The 20,909-nt window shown below is 35.7% G+C and overlaps 1 protein-coding gene across 4 annotated transcripts in view; it reads right to left on the minus strand.

The window, feature by feature from the left end:
• RNGTT (RNA guanylyltransferase and 5'-phosphatase) overlaps positions 1-20,909 on the minus strand; it is a 168,700-nt gene that overhangs the window by 117,725 nt on the left and 30,066 nt on the right. For all 4 annotated transcript variants that reach the window (XM_068184019.1, XM_068184021.1, XM_068184020.1 and 1 more), the window contains exons 9-10: positions 8,716-8,851; positions 2,083-2,154 (exon numbers count right to left, since the gene is read on the minus strand). In XM_068184019.1, the coding sequence (XP_068040120.1) occupies positions 2,083-2,154; positions 8,716-8,851 (208 nt within the window). The remainder of the gene's footprint in view (positions 1-2,082; positions 2,155-8,715; positions 8,852-20,909) is intronic.

A 20,909-nucleotide genomic window follows, 5' to 3' on the forward strand; every position in this document is an offset into this window, starting at 1 on the left:
TTAAAAACAAACAAACCCAAACACTGTTCAAAAGCAGACTTTTCCTAAACATTGACAATCCTCTAGAAACCTACTGATCATTTTTCCTGTTTGCCAAGTGGGATTCATCATGTTAAGCCTGGACACTTCTCTACAAATGAGGGCTTCCATCCCTTCCACCACAAAACAAAGCTTAACCAAAATAATTATGAGTTTTGAAAAGTGTTATTTTGCCACTATATGCACATCCCCAACTGAATGACTGTACACTTCTAACATTACATGTTTATTTCAAAGGAAATGTAACAGCAGTGAATGGCAGGTTAGACTCAAAAGGAGAGCCGAGACAAGGCAAGACATGAAGGTTAATAAACATGGAACTACAGAGGGAGCAGCAGGTAAGAAAATGTAAAAAAAAAAAAAAAAGAGAACCCATGAGTGGTTATAGAAGACTGTATTTTTCAGAAGAGTACATGAAAATCTTGCTTAGGGAGAAGTCTTCATGGTAGGAGGGATCCAGGATACCAGCACCTACTTTTCAGAAAAAGGCTAGAGAAAGGACATCCAGATACAGAATTAAAATGTGTTAACTAAAAGCTTCTAGTCCTAATCTAACACATCTTCCCCACAAACTACTCCTTTTAAAAGCAGTTGTCCTAAGTCACAGTATGACTATGCTTCCAAGAATACCTAAGTAATTTCTGGTGACTGGTACCATGCCTACACTTGCAATTCCCACTTAACACTGAGTGACTGAGCTGAGTAGTACTTTACTCAAGACTGGAAGAGTCAACTGTAGTTGAGAAAGGCTGAAATGTCCTCTGGTTTACCAATACCGCTTTTGTCGTATTAGGTGCACTGAAACAGTAATTTTGTTTTTCCAGAAGCATTAACAGAAACTAGTGTTTTCTCCATGGGCTATTTTGACTAAATTTAACACATTGTTGTGGTTTAACGGCAGTAGCTGCTAAGCCTTCCGCAGCCACTCACTCCCCTGGAATAACATGGGGGGAAAGAATCAAAAGAGTGTAAGTGAGGAAACTCAGGGTTTGAGATAGACAGTTTTAAAGCTATAGCAAAAGCTGCACATGCAAAAAAAAGCAAAGCAAGGAAGCCATTCACCACTTCCCATAAGCAGGCAGGTGTTCAGCCATCCTCAGGGCAGCAGGACTCCATCACACATAATGGTGACTTGGGAAGACAAATGCCACCACCACAAACATCCTTCTTCCCCCAGCTTTATATGCACAGTACAACATCACATGGCAAGGAACGTCCCTTTGGTCAGCTGGAGTCAGTTGTCCCAGCTGTGTGCCCTTCCCTGCTCCTCATCAACCCCAAGCTTACTCACTGGTGCAGTAGGGTGAAATAGAAAAGGGCTTGAGCACTGCTCAGCAGTAACAGAGAGCATCCCTGTGTTATCAGCACTATTCCATGCTGATTTGCAAATCTATACACAATACCATATGGGCTACTATGACAAAACAACTACAAAAAAACCTTTACTGTATTTGAAAGCTCATTTTATAGAAAACAAGTTTCCCATTTCCAGTACTGTTCAACAGCTCTTTCTTGTGATCACAAACATTTTATTTCTACACTCTATTCTTCTTTTCCACAACTTCTGCAATATATTTCCTTATTATACATTTTCCCTACAGCCTGTGTCACCAGGAGACCCTGCTGTTGAGGACTTAGCAGAGGGCTACTTGCCTGGTTTCAAACAGAAATTTGAGAAGAAGGTGACAGAGCAGCCTAACAAGTACTGTGAAGCTCTGGTAACAAATACACCAGGCTAACTCCTCCATTCCCTCTTGATTTCACTACCTAAATAGTTCAAACATGCTCTAGAAATGGGAAATTTTCCAACAGTGCCTAGCAGAGTGTTTCAAATGGCCATTTTTTCTTGAGCAAGTGGAAATAAATCAACATGCATTGTAAGGCTGCTTTCAAACTAAATCCTGATGTGTTGCTTGTTATCAAGATGCAAAATACTCAAATTATTTTGGTGTTTATATTTACTCTGAAGCTCTTCTATAAAAATATTAAAATTGAAGTAAGAATTAATAACTAATGATAAGCAATAAAACTGAAAGTACTTACATTAAACTTAATAATGTCATATATCAAGTACCGAGGGACAACCTGTCCATTAACCTTGTCGATGATCATTTCCTTAAAAGAAAAGAGAAAGCATTGGTATTTTTTTCATAAATACAGAAGAAGAATGTTGACACATTTATACTTAGTGCTTATACCTGCAAGCATGATACAAACACCAGCTACATCTTTATTACAAAAAAAATTTACAACAAGTCAAGATTATAAAAATATTATTGTGGTCTTAAAAGTCTCTGATGAAGCATTCACAAAACATCAGGAAACTGTGCTAGGGCTTCCCATTCTGATTTGCAACATTTATACATTAGTTTCCCCACAGCTTTCAAAACACAGCTTGAGTGAATAATGAGTTTTTAGAAACCTTAGTAAGAACTGTGATCCTAAGCCAACCAAGCACTACTGGAAATCTTGCCCACAGTCAGAAGCACAACAGTGAGGATGTAAAGAACAAGCATTCACATTCATTTCCTATGCTCAGGTTGGATCTTTTAATTTTAGAAGTGTCCTAGGCAGCACTGAGAGCTGCAATTTGCTTGAATGTTGCTGCATTGTGACTAAACAGGATGGCTCCTGCAGACAGAAGTATCACAGACACATCGCATGAAGTCAGCTAACATTCAATATGTACCAGCAAATCAGACTGAAAATAGGCCAGGTAGGGAAAAAACATTAACGATCAACATTCAAACCCAAAAGTGTTTCCTGAATTTAATGGTACATGCAAAAATACATAAACCTTACATGGTGGTGTTACATCTGTAACTCAGGCTTCCTATGACAGGAATTAGACATAGTATATAGAGTTTAATGAACCAACAATGAAGACTGAAAATGTTAACAACCAACCACTGGTAGATCTTTTCCAGAGACAACTCTGAAATAGCCACTTCTCTAAATGCAATCCATCTTCTCCTTACCTCCCTCCCCTACGTGATTCTTGGCTAATAAATTGTATCAGCTACAGATGTTTTTTTAAATTAAAAAAAAATTAAAAGTTAAAAGTTAAAATTCCAAATTCAGACGAACAAGTAAAACAATTGAAAATCATGAAAGCAGTTCACTATGACATGATGAAAACAAAATCAGGAGCTCAAGAATTATTCCAAAAAAGAACACTACATCAACTTAAATTATGTTTGTTTTGTTAATGTCTTGCTATTTTTATGTCTTACAACCTTTTAATTTCTCTCAGAATCCATAGATTCTACAAATTAAACCCAAAATGTCTGACTGACTCATGTAAGATTTTCAGTTGGTATAACAACAAGATTCTTGAATTTTACCTAGCATCTGACCACAATTTGCTTTGAAAAATAAGCAAGCAGTTCAGTTGTAAAAACATAGATTTGGTTTAAAGCAAATATAAAGCTGGAAGCATTGAAAACTAAACTAGAAGACATGAACACGTTGTTCCCATAAACCACTGGGAAATCTAAGTTGCCTACTTAGCATTTTGGAATTTCTTCCTCTGTGCACACAATGCTGAGATGGAGACTGGGATTTCAAAGCCATGTGCAGCATTCACAGGTGTTGTGAATGACTCCCTGAGTTGACCTTACACATCATTCCACATAATTTCGTTTTTAAAATTAAAAAAAAATTAATCCAATGAGTGAAAACTATTCTTTTGTAACATTACAATATCTTCCCTCTAAAAATTTAGTCACAGGCACTGTCAAATAACATGTGCAAAAAAGGTCTATATAGAAGTGATGAAACAAAATGCAATTCTGCTCGTGTCCAATATTCAGGTAGGACCCTGGTGAGCTCTCAAAGGAACAGCAGACACAATGCTGCAATGCCTTCTTTGACAATAACTGTTATAACTAACTACAAGAACAGATGGGTGCGACTCAAGAGACAGAAGGCATGATATGCAAACTTGGAAGAAGGTGTAAAGATATAATGCAAGGGGAAAAATAAAAAACCAGGATTAAAAACCCCACCTGAAATTCCTGATAGTAATCACGTGAAACAAATAACAAAGTAACAGTGAAACAAAAGAATGGTGTTGGTTTTCATTAACTCTCAGCTGAACTGGCAGGTGAAACAACTTTTTTGAAACACATTTAATTGAGCACATACTTAAGATTTAAGGCCTCACTTTCTCAGTATACATATTCAGAACCTCAGCTTTGATGCAAAGCTAGCATTTGTATGCAAAACCCTGAAAACATTTCAATGCCTGGTATTACAAGATTTTATGCCTAATTTTAAAAATCTGAATCTCTGCATATTCAGTTTAAGAAAGATTAAAAAAGAATAAAAGAGGACCAAGAACTGTTTTTAAATATCCTTTGAAGTGTTTATTTTTAACTTTTTCTCTACTTCAGACATGTAAACATTTTTATTCTATTACTGATCAAACAAGCCTTTTTCCTCATCTCCTCCCTTCTTTTCTTCTTCCCCTGCCTCCTGTTCTCTTTGACATCCTGACTGAAATCCCAGCTACCAGAGCAAAAAAACAATAGCACAATATGCCTTAGAAGATGAGATGACAAATTCCTGCACTGCTCATCTCCATCATGACAACAACATTCCCTGCTCCATTAGTTACGCCAATACAACTGTCATAAGGCAAAAGCTGTAAAGTGAGCATAGGAATGGTTCAGATTAGAAATACTCTAACACATCATTATTTTACAGTCTGATTTCAGAATCTTCCCTGAAATTATCAAAATTGAAAAATACACCAGGGAACAGACTCCAGAGACAACTTCAGAGAAGATGGGAAAAATGTAGTATTTGAGAAATGACCACAATTAAACTCACTCGTTCTGACCTGAGTAATAACCTGATACTGTAAGGCTTTAAGCCAATTTTTAGATAACTAAAAACTTAAACCTAAATTCACTCACATGCCATGTTAATATAACATAACATTATCCATAAGGCACACCTGCATCCATGCAGCTCCTTCTACAGACTCCATGCAGATTTACAGCCAGTATTGTGTGTTTCAAAGCTACCTCTGCTATTATCACTTGTCCATTAGCTGCTGGTTTAGGTATCCACTTAACCCATGGGCCTGAAGAACAAGGTCCAGTGTTCAATTAATGCAATGTAATCTGGCAACACTGTGCTGGTGTTATTCTCCTCAATCCTGTGGTGATGCAAAGCACAGTTGCACAGTTGTACAGACCTGCAACTGTGCTAAGAGCTTTTTGCTGGACAAGTACCAGAAGAACAATGCTGGACTGAAAGCTCCATGGACTTTTTCCTTGAATCACATCTCTAGAGAGTAACTTGGACTTAAATGAATCCAAAATTCAATCACAAAGCAAAGGATCCAATTTTACCAGCCACTTGCAGAATGATTTTTTTGTTGTTGTTGACATAGAGTATGGAATCAGATCTAATAATACATCTGTTTGTTTTTCCTTTTTCTCCTGTGCCTTTTCTTAATCCTTTATCCATTTACCTTTAAGGCAATTCTAGTCACTGCTGTATTTCAGGAATGTAAACAGTTTTTGTTTCTTGCCTTTTTTCTTAAATCAATTTTGCACCAGCTTTCACAAACTCAAAGTTTTAAATTATGCAATTTCTGAGACAGCTCACAAATAGATGTGGTCTCTCCTGACAAAAAAACATAAATGCATCTTTATCTCGCTCTCCATTTATGGAGTTCCTGGCCCTCTTAAGTCTTCAAGTGTAAACAGTACTTTATATAAAAATAAAATCATTTCTCAAATTGTATTAAAATTGTAAAAGTTACTTCAAGCCTAAGGATGACTCTGCATTTTCTACTCAACTCTTCCAAAGCTAAGTAGAATGCCAAGAAAGCTCCTGAAAATAGCTATTTCGCTTTTTTGCATGACAGCCAAAACATTTGAACAAAACTCTGTGCATTCCCTCAGATACCACTATGGCTGCAAAACACTTGGCTCCTAAAGGAATAAGTTATAATAGTCACCTGTAGGTGAAATTTAAATTAGCTTTAATGAGCTTTGCAGAAAACTTTCTTCCATGACAGGAGAACAATTGCAACTGAAAAGCTGGAGACGAGCACAAAGTGTTGCAGATCTGTCATCACCCAAGACATCACTGATCACATAAGAACTGTTTGGAAGTAATTTCAGCCCGAAATGAACCACAAATGCATCTGAAATTCTCAAAGATAACCACATGAAAGACTTACACCAGAGGCCTTAAAGCAAGTTAACAGATCCCTGAATGCATGGAAATTGCCTTTATAAAAGTTTCATGTATACTGTCATTCTAAATAATGTTAGGGGGATATTAATCTTTTGTATTCTTTGACTCAATAGTTGTTTGCTACATGGCACTGATATTTCTGTTTTCTCTTTCCTTTTTTTCTCATATTTTTAAGAACACTCTAAAGCAATACCAATTGGACCACCTCATTCTATACTTTCATTCCCTGAGAGAAAGCTACCTCAAGGACAGTAAGTATGAACTACTTCAGCCTACAATTAAAGAATTAATTTCAACAGCTCTTCAAGCACTAATTAGCAAAATATGTTAATAGAGAAAAAGCCAACTTCTTCCCATGGATTCAAAAACCAAAATAAAATCAATTATGCATATATCTAGAGTAAAGGATAATTCATGGAAATTTTCATTTGGCATCAACATTAGACAAATATTCAATTACAAAGTTAAGTTCTTCTGATGCTTCAAATAATAAGCAAGTCTTATCCTCAAACCTGTTAAAGGAATTTCAATTGAAAAAAAAATTCCAACAGCATCTTTTTATTTAACTGACCATAACAAAACATCTGTACTATGAAAAGTATTTATTCATTGAAAGGTTTTAGTTCTGTCTCAGGGTACTTCATTCAATCAGTACTTGCTCATTTCATGTCATTCTGCTTTTCACTTTATTAAAAAGTGAGGGGGGAAAAAATATCACACTACAATTGATTTTATGCCAATAAAGTGAAACACCAAAATGCAATATTAACAGTCAAACTTTTACAGAACAACTAATTAAGCAAAGTTATAGTTCATGCCCTGGGTACCTGAGAGAACTTCAGTCATTCTTAAGAGACTTAAACTATAAATCTGGGGAACACAACACACCAGATCAGAGACACTCTTCCATGCCCCACAGCTATATTATGCACTTATCTCAATATCCCTGTCTTCCACCATACACATATCAGCCACCTTTACTAAAACATCTGTTTGAAATAAAGAGAATAATTAAATAAACAAATTAAAGAGCAGCCATTTCCATCAAGGACACCTAGGACTGTACCATATGGACACTAACAAGCCATTACTTTCTCAAGAGCCTTAAAAGTAGCAGGGGAAAAAACAGCAATACCAGGCTTTTTATCTCAAAAGCATGGAAACTAATGTATGTCATGAAGAATAATATTATGTATATCATTAGGAAGCTGCCTGGCTGAAGAGACCCCTACCAGATACGACAGCTTGCACTGACACTTCTGAGCTGACAGCATGGAATTTCTTGCATTACGCTCTCAATTTTTCAATGAAGCAGAGGTGGTGGAAAATATTCCATTATCTGCTTCTCTGTCCCTGAGACAGCACATTGTTCCTTGCAGTAATTATCCTTGCAGATTCAATTTATACAAGCTTCACATGTAAATGTGTGTTCAGTAAGACACATCATTCACAGAAGTTACTTTTCAAGTAGAATACTGACAACAAGGGCTTGAGAAAGGAAAGAAAGTTAATAAAGACAATATGGCTGAAAAGTGCAATAGGCTTCAGAGGATCTATATGGAAGCTATCTCGGGTACAAAAATATTTCATCAAGCAGGAGTTACAGCAATGTAGAGTCTCCAATACTACTGAAACATAAAAGGAAACTGCATTGATCTATTACTGTAAAAACTAGTGAAATCCTCTCAGTCATGTGAAATGGGACAGGCAAGAAAGAAATTATTTCTTCTTGTGGCTACAGTTGTGAAAAGTTTGCTACCAATAGCCCAGCCCAGCCTCCAAATACACAAATCCATATGTTTTACAGCTTGTTTTACAACTGGCTCAAAAAGTTTATTAGCAAGTTTACATAATTTAATTTTTAATTTAATTTTTGAGACAGCTTGTTTTACAACTGGCTCAAAAAGTTCATTAGCAAGTTTGCATAATTTAAATTAGCACAGCAACTTAAAAATGTTTTCGCCTTAAACAAAAATAACTAAACCATTTCTAAATCATTCCAAAATTCAACTGAAAATAAAGGTGACAGAAACAAAGACATCAATTGACAAAAGTGTATCAAAACATTATGAAAATTTTATCAAATTTTAGAAGTATTTCCATGAGCTGTATAAAATTGAACATGTTTACTATTTCAAAATATAAAGCTGTAACAAGAGATGAAATTCGGCAATAATATTTTTAGATTTTCTTTAAGCCTTTTCTCATATTCAGAGAATGTCATCTCAATACCCTGATTTATTTCAAAGACAAACAGCTCCCCCCAGAGCAGTCATCAGTCCTATTCTGTAGATAAGTAATTTCTTACAAAATGCAACTCCCACATTCAGCCAGTGACTGAACTTATATTCCTCCTAAAATCCTATGATTCAGTGATCCAGCCTAAAAATTTGGCCCTGTTTATGAACAAAAGCAAACAGCACTGAAATAATTACAATAATTATATAGTATGCTCCTTACCCCGTCTAGAAGAGTGTTTGCTAGATGTGTGCGAAGATCTTTACGAAACGGAAATTCCAGGTTGGATACATGAAAAATGGAATTGTCTCTATCAATCATATAAACTTCATTCTTGCCATCAATCAGCATCATATACCTGCAAAGGCAGTGTTAAGATATTATAATTACAGGTATATGCTCAAAATCTCTCTTGTTTTGTTTTATAATAAGTGTTAAAAACAAGTAATCATGACAGATACTATCTAAAAAAACATTTTAAAAGTATTTTTTTGCATTTATAAGTTTAAACCTGTAAACTAACTAAAGGGATACCGCAGACCATATGATGCTGTTCTCAGCAATAAAAAAGGGGAGAAGGAGGAGGAAGGAGGAGACATTTGGAATTATGGTGTTTTTCTTCCCAAGTCACTGTTGTGCATCATGAAGCCCGGCTTTCCTGGAAATGGCTAAACACATGCCTGCCAATGGGAAACAGTAACAATTCCTTATTTTTCCTTATATGTATCTCAACCCCTGATCTTTCTCAGATCTTTCACCCTTCTGATTCTTTCCCGCATCCTGCTACAGGATGTGTGAGCTTAATTGCTACAGGAGTTAAACCAGGCCACACCTTAGATATTCCTCTCACATGGACAAACACTGCAGAACTGGGCTACAGTTCTTCAACTAAGTCCATGGAATAGAATTCTTAAGGCCCACAGAGAATTTTCACTGTCATTCTGTATGGAAACAAAGTTTTTCTTAAGTATACCTCTCTGCACGCCATCTTCCTTCATAACTAGATGATCTGGGTGGTCCCTTCCAATCCAAATCATTCTATGATCCTATGATTTCTATGATTCTGTATCTTAGTTCAGAGAGTTGCTGAGAAACAGCATGTGCTGACTTTGAAGATAGAAAAAAATCTCATCTCAGGACAGTGAATTACTTTTATGTAGACCCATCTGTCTGGGTCTCATGGTAATATACCTGTCTAACTTAGAATCTGAACAAGTTCTCTGTTTGGGAAAGACATTAAACTGATCCAGATATGTCTCATCTTGAAAGGTTTTTTCTGAGGTATTTTTTGCTGAATGGCTGAAAACTCCTCTACTCTCCCAATTAATAAATTATTAAAATAAAACTCTGAATGTGGTCCAAACAGCAGGATTTATCAAAATTCTAATTACTACCAACATGAGACAGAAAAAATTTGGTCAAGAATTGGCTGAAAACCAGAAGTGTTCTATGAGCACCTAATAATTGAAAATGTGTAAGAAGAAAGATAGGCAAGATTTTGGTGAAACTGAATTTATCAATTAATGAGGGATTTGACCTGGTTGGTTGAAGTTTTTTGATTGCTTATTTCACTCAAAAAGCTTAAGTTCATGTGCTTAAAGTCAGGTTTAAAGTTTTATCCAGACGACACTACAAGCATTCATGGAGAAATCTTGTGGACTGCTGAACAGCACATTTCTGAATATTATTTTGATGTACCATGGCCATTTATATTTTAAGAAGTTAATTAAGGTATTAGGAGATAAGCATTTACACCAGAATAGAGAACACGCCTCTGGGCAACACCACAAAGGCAAAGAAAGAAGAGCAATGATTTCTCAAACACATTCACTAAAGACAGAACACAGGAACTTAACTGTCAGGCATTGCACTGCCCACTGTGAACACTACTTGCCATTACAGCTGTACATTTATTACTAATTACCTCTATTGTGTGAGCACCCAAAAGCTCCAATTAGTAACCAGGCCCCATTGTTTTAGATTGTGGGCAAGTACACAAGATGACATGGTCCTACATCAGATGGCTCAATCCGAATGTTAAACCAGACAAGTGAATAAAATAACAAAGGCAGGGCAGCAATAAGAGCAATAACATAACTGCTCATTCACCTCTGAAAACTATACATGGAAGTAGAGAATCGTATTTGAGCTACAAACATCATCTCTCAAAACTGTCAGTGCAATCTCTACAAACCAAGAAATTCTGACAAACAGAGGGTCACATTATCCAGGCAGATTAATCTCACAAGCGGATAAAATATCTAGTCATAGAAATGGTAAAATTTAAAGTTTCATTAGAAGCTACTTTTAATTCACTTCTGATCCTGAGGCAAGGCCTGTTATTAATTCTAATTGAACAATATCATTAACACAATAATTCAAGAAATAGGATGAAAATTTCATTTGCAGAGTGACAGTTCTTGGCATTAGACAAACAGATCTCCAAATCACCTACCAGAGTATAAATAATTTTAATTTTTAAACTTTATGTCAACCATCAAATAAAGTTTTATCTTCAGAAATCAATTATTTTTAGCATACTCAAATAAATGCAACTGTATCAAAGGCTCATTTGCCTCCTCCTATATCCCATATCATGCAGTCCGCATCAGTTGGGCCCCAAACACAAGCTAAAAGAATTATTTTATTAGGCTTCCATTTTCAGATGAGTTTGTTCTAGTGGTGGTAGGTTTTTGGTTTTTACAGAGTTTTGAAGCTGATATAAGCTACACTGAAAATCCTAAGCTAAAAGCAGAGGTCTCTCCTTTATGTGGGTGTTTAGTATTCTTCATCGTTAAATTTGAAAGTACGTTTCAGGAAGATATTACTTAATGCATAAAATAAGGTAAATTACTTGGTGTCCGTCAATATATGGTCACTGAGACTAAGGAACAAGAACAGAACTGCATTTCCCAATTTCCAAATCCAACACTGTACCTACTGGAACACGTGGCCTCTGCCTTCTTTTCCATATTATTAGGATTCACAAAACTGGATTTGAAAATACTCCCCCAACACAGTACCTCACTACACATGGAGTAGTGCTTGCCAAAACATATTTATCACTAAATTGATTGCCCATGTATTCACAGAAGTTTTGCATCTGAGTTCAATTTTGTGATGTGCTTTATTTAAGTTTAACTTTCTCTCAGCCAATACGACAGCAACCATCTCAATAGTAAGCCTACATATGTTAATTTTGTGCTTCATAGGAGTTTTGAAACTTTAAGAATAACATAAAAATACAACACGGCTTCCTCAGACTTTAAGATCCTATCTTCTGAGCTCGAGTTCAAAAGAGAAGTAATTTTCTGAAAAAAAATCTACAAGTAGCAAATGGATTAGAAATATTGTTTCAAAGGAAGCTTAACAATTCAGCTCCTCTAGGAGCTTTCTTTGCCCTGCAGTATTTCTTTAGACAGGCTGTATCAAAGAAGATTATTCACTTCGACGCAGTATTGCCGTTGCTGCTTTTTTTTCATTTTCCTCTTTAAATATGCCTGTGTCTGTATTATCATGTTAAAGAATGCAAAATATAAGAAATTCCATCATCAACTCTAAGCACGAAATACACAGCAGTTCTCCATTCCAAAGGGAGTTCATTATACAGCCTGGAATTCAGTCTTGTGCAAGTGCAGCCCTCCCACACAAATAAGCATTACCCAAATCCAAATAGCAATTAGCATCTCTAATATGCTCACTGACACAGAGGTAACAATGAAATCCTGCTACAGATATGATTTTCAGTTTCTTAATTTACTTGTATGATTGGCAACATTTCAAAACAACGAGCATGTCACCACTCTGTAGATGGATCACCTAAGATGAGGCCAAGTCACACGAGTGCTTTACATTGGACCCTGCCATTCCCTCCTGGCAAGAAAGTATCAACTTCTGGCCAGATGCATCAAACACCGAGGAAAAGGCCAAGCGAACAAAAATTAATGACTGCCCTTTATCCACTGACAGTAGGAGATCAACTATCAGTGTCACTAAGCTGCTGCAGTTCCACGTCCTGACCCGAATCCAGACTGTACTGGATTTAGAGAAAGTTTAAATTAGAAGAGCTTGAAGCTGGCCTGTGGCACATGGAGCAAAAGACCCTAAATCCCGATAAATGGGGAAGTCTCAGCTTGCTTTCTTCTATTAATTACTGCTAGCAATGGTTGCTGCTTTAAAGGATGTCTCCTCAAGGATGACAAAGCCTTGATACAGGGACACTAACACAGGAACTTACAAAAAGACTTATTATGTTCAATGTGTAAACAAAAGGAAACAATGTCTTTTTAATCAGCACACCGGCAGTTCTGTCAGCAACCACCTTCTCCAAAATTGCAGACATGCTGTCATTTGCATGAGTACACGGCACACCAGCCAGCAAGAGACAGTGCAACAGCGCTTGCTACATGCAGAAGCTGCTGTAGAATTATGCATTCAACAGTTCAAATTCCAAATATTTTTTTCAAACACACACACACAGACCTTGGGAAGTTAGACTGTTCTGAGTATACCAACACCCTGTATTTTTCTCACTTATTTATAGATTAAAGTATGCCATCAACAGTCTCCACAGCATTTTAAACCAAAAAAATCCCTTAGATTGTGACTGACAGTCATTTCCAATTAACAGCCTCCAGCTCCAATATTTCTCATTCATGACCTTGCATTTTCTACTACTAAATATCCTTCCAGTTTTATTATTCTGCTCCTCAGTGAATTCAGTGGCTGATCTCCTTCATTTGTTTATCAGATCATACTTGGATTCTGTTTCAAAATACTTAATGATACAACAAAATTAATATTCAGGATCTCTACTTGTGGTTTTTTATGCATTTTCTTTCAAAACCATCCACTGCCATTTTCTTTCAATCTATTCTTTACCTATCTTAGAATTCTAGCAATCTTCTTAGCCTCATTTTCTCTAATAAACAGCAATTTTGTCAAAGTCCAGAAGCATGAGATATACCAGTCTTTCTAGGTCAAAACGGCAATTTTTCCCTTATAGGAACTCCTACCAAAATGGTTGATTGAACTCAGAGGAAATCCCATTCCTCATCTATACTGCAGACTGTGTTTCTCAGTCACAGTAATTCTGAATAATTCTATTAACTACTGCCCTTAGGGCAACCAAATCTGTCATTTAATAAAGAGAAAACCTGCATTTTTTATCTATTTTTACCTCTCATTACAATCATGATTTAAATTTAAAGCAAAGCCTTAGCATGACTGATCCAAACTTAGCTTCTAAAATCAAGACCTTTTTTTTTCCCTCAGTATTAAAATACTGTTACTAGGCTCTTGTTTAGTACATAAATGTATCTTGTATATCTCTTTCTACACTCAGAAGCACCTAGATTTGTCACCTGTTGAAATGCTCCACCAATTCTCCACCCTCATAAGAGGGTAGAATTCAGCTTCTGGTTAACTTCCACAATTTTAAGGTGTCTCCACGGGGTGAAATGACCAGTTGCCTGTGCTTCAAAAGTGTCTTGGTTAAACTCTCATTATGAAGGTCAAGACACTCAGCTTGCATTAGATGTTCAAATGTGCTCATCATGACAACTCCAATCAGGCATCTGCAGCAGGTTCAGCAATAACCCAGAAGTTTTCTTTAACACTCCTGTCGTAATTTTTTTTTAGATCTGAACTCTGTAACAATTTTTTTTATCTTTCAGTTATTAGGAAAATAAAATGTTATTCCTCATATTTTATCTTGTATCTTTCCTAAGCAAAATGAATGCTTTCCTATATTTATGTTACAGTTAAGAAAGTTGTCCTAGTTCATCTGCTACACCAACATCTAATTTCATGACAAGTCAGAAGGTTTCCAACAACCAGCCTCATGTTCTGAATCATTAGTTCAAGATACCACTGCCCTGACTCAATGCTAGTACAGAAAAAAAAAATTACTTTCTTGTCTTATTGATCACCTCATATATCACAATGGAAGGGCTATGCTTGATTTTGATATTCATAGCATCATTTCAGGTGGAAAAGACTTTTAGGATAATTGAGTCGAAATGTAAGTCTAACACTGCCAAGTCCACTACTAAACCATGTCCCGAAGTGTCACATCCACATGTCTTCTAAATACCTCCAGGCATTGATGAATTGATCTTCATCAATCACTCTGCTTCTTTGAGAACAAAGAATTTCATTTCCACAAGATTAGTCGAGGTGCTATTCCAGATAAGGAAGTAACCTTGTCAAGTCAACCACTCTAAGAGATACAACACAGCTTATACAGCTTTTCAGTCTCCATAATTTTTACTATTCATCAGTCTCCTCCACAGTTACCTCACTCAGCATCCAGATATTATTCTTGCCTGCCACCACTCTCCTTTAAAGTCTGAATGCAAGTTTCCCTTTTCATTTGCTTCCCTTGACAATGCAAGGTCCAGAGCAGTTATTTTGTGACTGTTATGGCCCTGAACATCATCAAAAGTGAGTGGCTGTGCAGATGATATTTACTACAAAAATACTCAATATGCCCAAATCTACAGCAACAAACACTGCAAGTTTTGATACCCAAAGGGTAGCACAGCCAGGAGGAGAAGAGATGTGACCACACTTTCCCACCTTACAAGGTTCTAAATTAACTGTCAGCTGGAAAATCTCATATAGCTGCTACTTTTTAGGGTTCAGTGAGAGCACAGAACAGCAGCATCATCCAAACAAGCAAACAAAACAAAACAGCAAACAAATAATTAGGTCAAATAATGAACAAGGTAGTGAAAAATATAGAAACAATGTTGCATCACTATACAACTTTATGGTATCCCTTCACCTGGAGAAGTTTTTTAATAAAGGAGACAACAGCAACACTAAGGACCATGGAAAATGTATAAGAAATGTGGAAACTACTATAATTTCTCCTAATAAAGTATTGCAGTTGAGACTGAGCTCGAACTTTAGCTTTTCCTGTTTTATAAATCAAACATAAAGATGCTTTAATTAATTTAACAGATGGCAAATTCAAAACCAGTGTAAAACTACATTTTCTATCTTAAGTATTATTAGACTGTGAAACTGCTGGTAAAATGAAGAATTTAGCTAGGTTAAAAAAGCCTATCCAGTTACAGTGTTTTTCTTGTCGGTCTTCCAGGGTTTTAATTACATTAAGAGTACAGTGGGGGTTTTGTTTCTTTATTTTTAGAAGGATATTAAACCTTATGGCTTAAATTTAAAGTTGTCTTGTAATCATTATTTGACTTACAACGAAGGGTAAAAACTACAAGTGCTACATACTTAGGAGCTCTTATAGTGCATTATGACGTGATTTGTCTTATGTAAAACAAAAGAATTATCAACAACCTTGAAAATATATTACCCAGTAACAACATGTACACTAACAGATTAATTTTAAATATTAGATTATCTTTGTTTCACCCAAATTTTAATGATGCTAAGTGCATTTCTCAGTTACTGATAGGAACACTGATGAAAAACAACTGCATGGTATAATGTTCTGATTACTTTTTTTTTAAAGCTGCAAGATCAATGGAACAAACTATATCTTGAGCTTGACAGAACTCCTGAATTGTTTCATAATTTTTGCTGTTGCTATTATTATTATTATCTTCATTATTTATTGCAGATAGATTTTCAAGTTTGCTTGATCTTCTTCGGCTCCATCCCTCTCCATAAACCTTTGACTGAAAATATCGTGGAGGTTTAGGGCAAAATTCATGCCTGAAGTAACAGGCTAAAAAAATTTATAAGAAAGAATAACAAATTAATTTAGCATTAGGTGACAAGTAGTTAGATTGTTTCCTTCCCAAGTAAGTGAACCATAATGTCTCTCATGGAGGGCCATACAGAGCAGTCACAAAAAGAGTAACACAGCTTTGAAAAAGGAGTTCCCCTTAACTGGGAATCGATTTATGCCAGCGCGTATTCTGGGTGAATTCTGCCTGCATCACCGGCACAAACCACAGCAGGAACACAACTGCCATCCGTGCTCACAGAATAGATCAGCTTCAAGAGAAAGGGATGCCCTAGATATCTGTATAGTTCAACTTCATAAACTCAGTGTCATTCTTCCCTGACTGAACATAAGCCATCACGCTTCATGGATGTGTCTGTAATCCCCCCTAGGAGAACCAGCAGCACAGAATGTACTGTTCCACTAAAAGTGGACTGGGAAAAAGGAAAATAAATAAATAAGCCAGTAATCACTGATACTGGTTGCTTGAAAGGCAGATATACATGCAGGCACACCCTTTATCTGCATCTCATTAGAAGATTTTAGGACTACAATTGAATACTTTAAGATTAGTATTCAGAGCACAAGCTGCATAACAAGCATTTTAATGCATTAACTATTTATAAATAAACAAAAGAGCTTGCTTATAAGACAATCTGTCCAAATACTCAAATAGTTACATATGAATAATCAGTTAGGTAGCATTTTTCAAAAAGCCCTGAATTGTGACCATAAAACCTTGTGTGTTGTCAAGAGGCTTCAGAACTGTGAAGTATCAGGCCTGCTGCTCCACAGAATAGATTTCTTGTATAGTATCTCATCGGAACTGCTCCTTAAGCACTTAAGGAAGGGACACAAAACCCTTCTTTCAGAATCATGCCAGTGCTGCAAGCATAAATAAATGAAAAACCACCACCTAGAGTAAGAATGCTTTCTTTGGCCATTCAAGTCATTTGTATCCAGATGAGGGATAACGTGTTTTGTCACACCTATTTATTAATTCTTCTACATTGACTCAACGACTGTAAAAGGAGTATTTCAGAAGATGAAGAAGCAGCTCAGTGATATGGATGTGCCTTAGTAATAAGTACATAAATACACCATCACCAGCCCCCCACAAAAAAAAAAAAAAAAAATCAAACACAAAACCAGACATATTATATTTTTATATCCAATGGTTCCATATATTAGTCCATCCCAATCAAGAGAGAGCTCTCCTGTCTCAAAATTAGTAGTTAAACAAAATGAATGAGTTATCTGATAATACCCACCAGTCTGGCTATCAAAACCCGAGAGCTCCTTTTCTGCTGTCAAAGTCTCCTAGCTAAAGAGTAGACATGGCCTCATTGCATGTACAGTAGGGAAAACAGGGGAAATGGCCAACATGGCAACATGGGATAATGAGGCCATCTTGTACTAGACCTTCCTTGCCCTGAGCTAGAATAGCTTTACCTAGAGACTGGGGACATGCTAAACAAACCAGAAGTGCCTTTAATCCAAACTCAATTTATAAAAGTTTTATTTTTATACTCTCAAATGAAAATTCAAGCAACCATACAATATTTATGGGTTCTAATGCTGTGGAAAACAGGCATGTATTAGTCTTATAATCCTAAATTTACTGGCCAATACAACTGTATAGGACAATTATTAAGATGCAGAGTGAGCAAAAATTCACAGCTCCTGAACCTCCAACTCTTTAATGTCCGAACACATCATTCCTGACTCCCCATTTCATCTCCTCTTCCTCTCCTACCTAAATGCACAAAATAAAACCATGAATTAGGAATCTGCTTTTTAGAAATTTAAGAGGAATGCTATATAGAGTGCTTAACATCTATGAATTGCTCCTTTCAGCAATCATCAAAAAGGCACTTTATACATTTTAATCCTGAACCATTTATGTGATCTTTATATACTTTCACATAAGCTTCTGATATTATGTTATCATTACACACTTCAAAGTTAGACTGCAGGTTCCTAACAACTACTAGAACTGCAGTTTATAACAGCTATTTATTTAGAGTTTTTAATATTGACTGAAAGCTTTCAATAATTTCAATAACTTTCCCAACTTTAGTTTCCAGATAAAATATATACTATCTCCACTTAGATATACTATTCCAAGTAAAGTCGGTGAAATAAATTCCACATGGATTGCAGCCTCATTCTCAACCAAAATTCTTCCATCTACAGATGCAGATGCACAGAACTAGTTTAAAATGAGTGAACTTGTTTTCCCCAAAAGAACAGTTAAAATAATTATGAAGAAGGACCACAAGGGACAATGACATGTAAACAAAAACTGTATTTTTCCCCCCATGACCTTAAAAACTTATCATAAAAACACAGTGTGGAGATTGGAAGACTGGACTAAGAACAGTCACTTTAATCTTTAAAGTAAGGTTTTTGGTTCCAAATCTCTTCAAGTGTCAGCCCATTTTGACTATTTCATGCAATTAATAAAAGAAAAACCCTTACAACTACTTCTTTGAGACATTCAATGAAAATAATACAAATGTCTGAAGAATGGCTGTCCTATACACACAAGTGATGTGTAATTACCAGTTGAGGCTTTGCCCATTGCTGATAGTTATATAAGCACAATTGAATCAAGCTCATTTAACTTTGAATCAAATAACTTGGGTTAAGCTCAGTCACTCACAAAACCTGTCACTCTTATAAAAAAATCCATTTGGTCCTGAAAAGTCTTTTCAGCACATGCCCAGCTGTGGAATATTTCCATCCTTTAAAATTTCCCACCACTGAAATATGCCACAGAGAAAGCAATACACAACACTACCAACTAATGGTGCAAAACTGATTAACATTTAAGTATATTTCTTAAGATAAGTGGGGAGAGGAAGAAGGAAAAGAAGGTGTGGTTTCAAAGCAGCCAGATGATTCTTGTGTGGGTTCTTCACCCTATCCTATGATTAGGATGCCAACATTCCTTCCTTACTCCAAGACCAGAAATATGTATTAACCCTAAACATGACTCAATGACAAGACACTCAAAATACAATTTATAATAGTTCACTTTCTCAGTAGCTACCTGGGTCAGAAGGCAAGGTGCCCAGTGAGAGAGTATTCATACCTTGAGAAACATTTATTTTACTCATAAATGCTTTGTTGTGACTAATAGCCCTTAATTTTCCTGCTAACACCATTTCTGAAGATGGCTGAAAATCTCAACACCCTACATTTTTGTCCCCCTCCTCTAAATTAGGGAAGAATGCACTGTCAATTTTGCAAACCTCCATTTCAGGAACTTTCCACTACTAGGCAGAAAATTTCATATCCATGAGAATCTAGTCATGTAATTTGTACAATCTGAAAATTCATCTATGGCTTCTTTCTTATACCCAATAACTTCCTTCAAGTTCAGTTCTACATTAATATCTTTACTCCCAGGAGCCAAGCTTTCCATTGCAAACCCAGGACACTCCACATCTGCTTTCATGACAATCTGGTCACTTGTTCTTAATAATGAGTTCTCAAGTGTATAGATTTGGGATTTAATTGGATTAGTACTAGTCTCCAATCTTCTCTGTCCTTCTTCATTCTCATTATTATCTCAACTACTTCTCCTCTCTCTCAGGGATAATAGTTTTTCCATGAACACATTCAAGTATCTTTTCTTTAAGCCTTTACAGACAGGCAACCTTTTTGCTTCCTTGCCACGTCATTTTGGGCTAGTACCTTTTACCTCCTAATTTCTAAAACAAACAAACAATTGTTTTTCAGTTTTCTCCTTTTTTTTAAGAGTTGCTCTTTAGGAGTGATTATTTTTCACAATTTACTCTGGACCAAATGACTTTTGGATAACTTCTCATATTAGGAATTTACAATTTCTCAATTATGCATGTAAGCTTCATCTCATAATGTAAAGAATCAAAGAGTAAGGAAAGAAAAATTATTGAGCCATGGAAATCAGAGAGAAACTTCAACCTTGTTTTCATTACATTTATAGAAAAGTTATCTTAAAATATAATGAGTAGATTTCCTTCAAGTAAGGGTCACAAATATGTTTCCAAAAAGGCTGCAACTGCCAAAAAAAAAGAGACATTTTCTTCAATTTCTACAAAAAGCTGAACTAAAAAAACTAGGAAGCTATCATAAGTTTGATAATATAGCAACTAAATCAAAACAATTATATACTCTATGTATAGATATATTGATTTATTGATTGATACATTCAAGATAAATCAAACTTATTTGATTAATAAACAATCAAAAATGCCCTTCTGTTTTATCATACAATTAAGTGTATATTTACTATTTTTATTTTGTATTAGGATAACAACAAAAAGTTAATTACTTAGGCAACTGGCCTTTCTTTTAATGTAAATGTAATTTGCTAACCATGAAAGAAAAAACAACTTCACAGATGTACCTATTTTGTTACAAACACGTTAGACAATTAGCAGCAATTCTCGAAGAGCTGTTTTATTCTGCATCTACTTATTCACATTTAGATATCTCAAGCCATCAAATTTGCATGAATATTTTTCAAATTTAATAGCCTTTGGCAAGAACTACCTCTTCTGCATTTTTTAAAATAGCTGCCATAGTATTATGATCATATTTATTATTTTTCACTAAAACTGCATGTGTACAGACGTGAAAAATAAAAATGGTACTCACAGAAATGTAGGAAAATAACTTACTCCCCTTAATAGGTTCCATTTAGTGCAGGTCACAATTTACC

This window comes from Anomalospiza imberbis, chromosome 3 (assembly GCF_031753505.1).
Source record: "Anomalospiza imberbis isolate Cuckoo-Finch-1a 21T00152 chromosome 3, ASM3175350v1, whole genome shotgun sequence".
Lineage (NCBI taxonomy): Eukaryota > Metazoa > Chordata > Aves > Passeriformes > Viduidae > Anomalospiza > Anomalospiza imberbis.